General features: G+C 30.3%; 1 protein-coding gene across 1 annotated transcript; it reads left to right on the forward strand.

Moving 5' to 3' along the window:
- The first annotated feature begins 1,158 nt into the window (after positions 1–1,158).
- On the forward strand, positions 1,159–3,458 carry LOC131599921 (adenylate isopentenyltransferase 5, chloroplastic-like). The gene is made up of 2 exons (XM_058872158.1): positions 1,159–1,310; positions 2,236–3,458. Exon 2 carries the CDS (start codon positions 2,243–2,245, stop codon positions 3,263–3,265), a length of 1,023 nt encoding a protein of 340 aa, XP_058728141.1. The 5' UTR covers positions 1,159–1,310; positions 2,236–2,242; the 3' UTR covers positions 3,266–3,458.
- Positions 3,459–4,081: the final 623 nt, after the last annotated feature.

The following is a 4,081-nucleotide window of genomic DNA, read 5'->3' on the forward strand; positions in this document are numbered from 1 at the left end:
TGAAGGCTCTTTCACAATCGATTGCCAACATGATAATGTCTTGTTGCATGGTTGTCACATCCCTTCAATGTGCAGCCTTTGCAAGTCTCATCATGAAACATCAAAGCATTTTTTATTTTTCTGTCCTTTTACTTTGCATATTAGGCTATGGTTTTTCAATATGATAAAGTTTCCCCCTGTGTCTAACATTTTAAGTGTTCTTCCTCAATTCATGTTGAGCTTTTTGAGGTTATTAAAGCCAATGATCCTAAATTTGTTCCTTAGAATATTAGGACCATTTGACTAATAATTGTTTTGTCAAAATTAGACATTTAAGATTTCATTTATCTCACATATATAGAGAAGAACCAATGTGCGAATCTGTTAGCATATTTGACTATCAATTCTACTTTGCCTCTGTCTTGGAATAATCCTCTGGAGGCCCTGATTCCTTTAGTTTTTCGTAACAAATTAGGACTTTCTTATTATCGTTTTGTTAATTACTAAGAGGGTTTTTTGTCTAATCCCCCTCTTTTGTATTTTTCTTCTTCTTTAAATATATGGTTCTTTAGTTTTTTTAAAAAATTTGAAAAGGCAATATTACTCTTATTTCTTTTTAAATTGTAAAACTTTGGTTAAACTATTTAATTTAAATTCACAAATTAAAAAAAATGAAAATTGTAAAAAAGAAAACCAATATATTGTCAACCAACACTCCATCCATCTCCCATTATTAATCCAATTACCACTTACCATCATTTCACCCGCATCAAACTATCACTCTAACGATCATCAACGATCATTTTGACTAACATCATTAGCGATCATTTTGACTACCGTCAACTACCGCCGTCTAGAGTCACTTTTATTAAAATTACTAGTACTAATTCATCTTTTAATTAATAAATTTATGTTTACTTCTCAAAAAAGAAAAACAATTATCCGAAGCTCTCAAGGGTTAAATCTTAAGTCTAGTTCTCACCCCAATTAATTGTATAGAATCTCGGTCCCATTAGAAGGTAGAGAAAGATACTCTTATAATAATAGAGCCTATAAATAACCTACAGGCCGAAATAATAACAATGATATAAAAACCATTTGAATAATTAACTCATTCTCATTCATATTATAATTATAATTTTGAGTGGGCCATATAGAGTCCATGTTTCGTATAAATATCAGTATTCAATCTTCCTTTGCATCACCAAAATATTAACTGATCACTAAGAGCTTCAATTTAAGCCACAAGAGCTTCTTCCTCTTCACAAAATCATCCTCTCTCACTTTACTTACTCCTTCACTCAATCTCCACGTTTTTTCTTATATTGACGGTACGTACACATAAATACATCTGTATTAATTAGATCCTCAAATAAATATAGTGTGGTCCATGTAAATTAACACTACTGTTAAAATAATTCATTATTACTATACTTTACTAGATTAAAAATATCCCCTGCTTTAGCTTCTATGCTTTGATAAATATCAAAGTAAATATCTTAGCTTCAACTCCTTCATATAAGTGTTAAATATTGCTTAAAGAATAAGCAAGTTTGTGTTAGCACTTTCCTCATCTCACTTACTATATTCTCCTAGTATTTAGTTGTGATTTTTTTACAATATAATTTTTTTGATAATTTTAAGAGTGTAACAAAGTTATACCCTTTCAACTTTATGCCTAATGATGTTACGATTACAAAACAAATTTTATCACTATCAAATTAGTACCTATATTCTCTTCACGCAATTGCAGAGAGTAATCTCTCGCGCTAAAGAGAATTACTAAATAAATATAATTATAATTTTGAAAAAAATTTACACTGATATTTTTTAAAATTTATTAAAATAACATTGATACTCTATTTAATTTTTAAATATGCACTAATTTTTTTAAGTTAACATAACAACAAATATTAGTGACAGAAAAAAACTGTAAGAATATATGATATTTACCTATAATTTTTTTATCTTTGACTAAAAACTTTTGTTGTATATATTAGTTTAAGAAAAACTAATACATATTTTAAAAATAAGGAAATTGTCAATATTATTTTAAACAGTTTTAAGTGAGATGAGTAATTTTTCCTAATTTTAAAGAAGATATTAATATGAAACTTTTGTAACAAATTGTTTGTAAATTAGTGTCCCATTATGAGATGTTAAAGCTATAGTGCAACTGATGATTTTATATATATATATGATATGATATGATGGTGACTAATTAAACATATAAAATATTATTTGGTCAACTTGCAGAAGAAAAATGATTATCCCAGTGGCAGCAACATCATCCTCTGCCTGCAAACAAGAACTGCCTCTAATAAATTTCCAAAAGGGACTCACCAAAATGGAGTCATTATTTCACAATCGAAACAAAGATAAGGTGGTAGTGATAATGGGGGCCACAGGTACTGGAAAGACCAAATTAGCCATAGATTTGGCCAAACATTTTCAACCATCTGAAATTGTTAATTCAGATAAAATACAAGTTTATAAAGGTCTTGACATAACAACAAATAAGGTCACAGAAGAAGAATGTGATGGGGTCCCACATCATCTCTTGGGTTTATTTGATCCTACAACAAATTTCACTGCCAATGATTTTTGTTACCATGCTTGTTCAGCTATTGATTCAATTGTGCAAAAAGATGGGTTACCTATTATTGCTGGTGGTTCAAATTCTTATTTAGATGCCTTGGTGAATCATTGTACTGAATTTAGGTTAAGGTATGAGTGTTGTTTTCTTTGGGTTGATGTTGCACTTCCAGTCCTTCATTCTTCGCTTCAATCGCGCGTTGATCGTATGATTGAAGCTGGTCAAGTAGATGAAGTTCGTGAATTTTTTGACCCGTCGGGTGATTATACAAAAGGGATCCGAAGAGCTATTGGAGTGCCTGAATTTCATGATTTTCTTATGGCGGAAGCAAATTCAGCGGATGAGAGAATTAAGAAGAAGCTTCTTGAAGCTGCTATTACTAGGGTTAAGATTAATAATTGCACTCTTGCAAATCGACAACGTCAAAAGATTCAACGGTTAAATGGAATGTGGAAAAGGAGCATGCATCGTCTTGATGCCACTGAAACTGTTATTAGAAGTGGAACACTGGCTCGTAAGGAAGCATGGGAAGATCACGTACTCTCAAGGAGTCTTGTGATCCTTTACAACTTTCTTTACGGTGAAACACATGTTCGCTCAAAAAATATTTTACCTGAAAATATAATTAATTCTCTTTCTGGATCACAAACGAGACTTGCATTGTCGGGTGTTGCGGCAGCAACCCATTAAACACAACGGGACCGTGAATCATCCTACAAAGGTTGCACAATCAACATATTTGGGGCACACCATTGAATTCCACATAATTTTTGTTTTTTCTATAAATAATTTTACTTTCATTCTGGGAGATTTTATAAATATATATAATCTTTTGTTCAACTTCTTGATTGGTTATATGAGAAATGTAGTTTTTTTGTTTTCATTCTTTTGGATTATATTGGAATTGAAATACTAGAGTGTATTGCCTATAAATTATGAATTAAATATGTTAATGGAGCATAACATATATGATTACTACTTTAATTTTTTGGCTAATGTTGTTGGCTTATATTGTAAAAGTGAATGTTAAATTTGATGCGCGGGTACTATACTTTTCAATTTTGAATGGATAATTTTTTTTTGCTACATGAGAGAGATAAAAATCAAAGAGAGATAAAATTAATTTTGGGAGAGAAGAATATTGATTGAGTGACGAATACTAATATCTTATTTAGAGAGAATGATGTTTTTATAGTTGGAAAAATCATAACCAACTAACTATAATAGACTGGTTGTGACATTTTGCTTGTATTGTAAGTCACACTTGCAACACTTCTTAACTACCACTAAAAGAAAAATACAAAAAAAAAATTGAATTACATTTCTAATACCATTCCTAATTTAGCTTTCATAAGCTTCTAATTCCCATTAACCCTTTGAGTCCTTCAAACCTTGATTTAAAGATTTGACTAGAATATCTGCAAATTGTAACTCAATCTTGCAATAATAATTTTTCAACCTTTCTTTGCTAACTTTGTCTTTTAGAAAATGATATCTTCTCTATAT

This window comes from Vicia villosa, linkage group LG4 (genome assembly GCF_029867415.1).
Source record: "Vicia villosa cultivar HV-30 ecotype Madison, WI linkage group LG4, Vvil1.0, whole genome shotgun sequence".
NCBI lineage: Eukaryota > Viridiplantae > Streptophyta > Magnoliopsida > Fabales > Fabaceae > Vicia > Vicia villosa.

Coding starts and splice junctions, on each gene's coding strand:
- LOC131599921 (XM_058872158.1), top strand. CDS start 2,243: ATGATTATCCCAGTGGCAGCAACATCATCCTCTGCCTGCAAACAAGAA.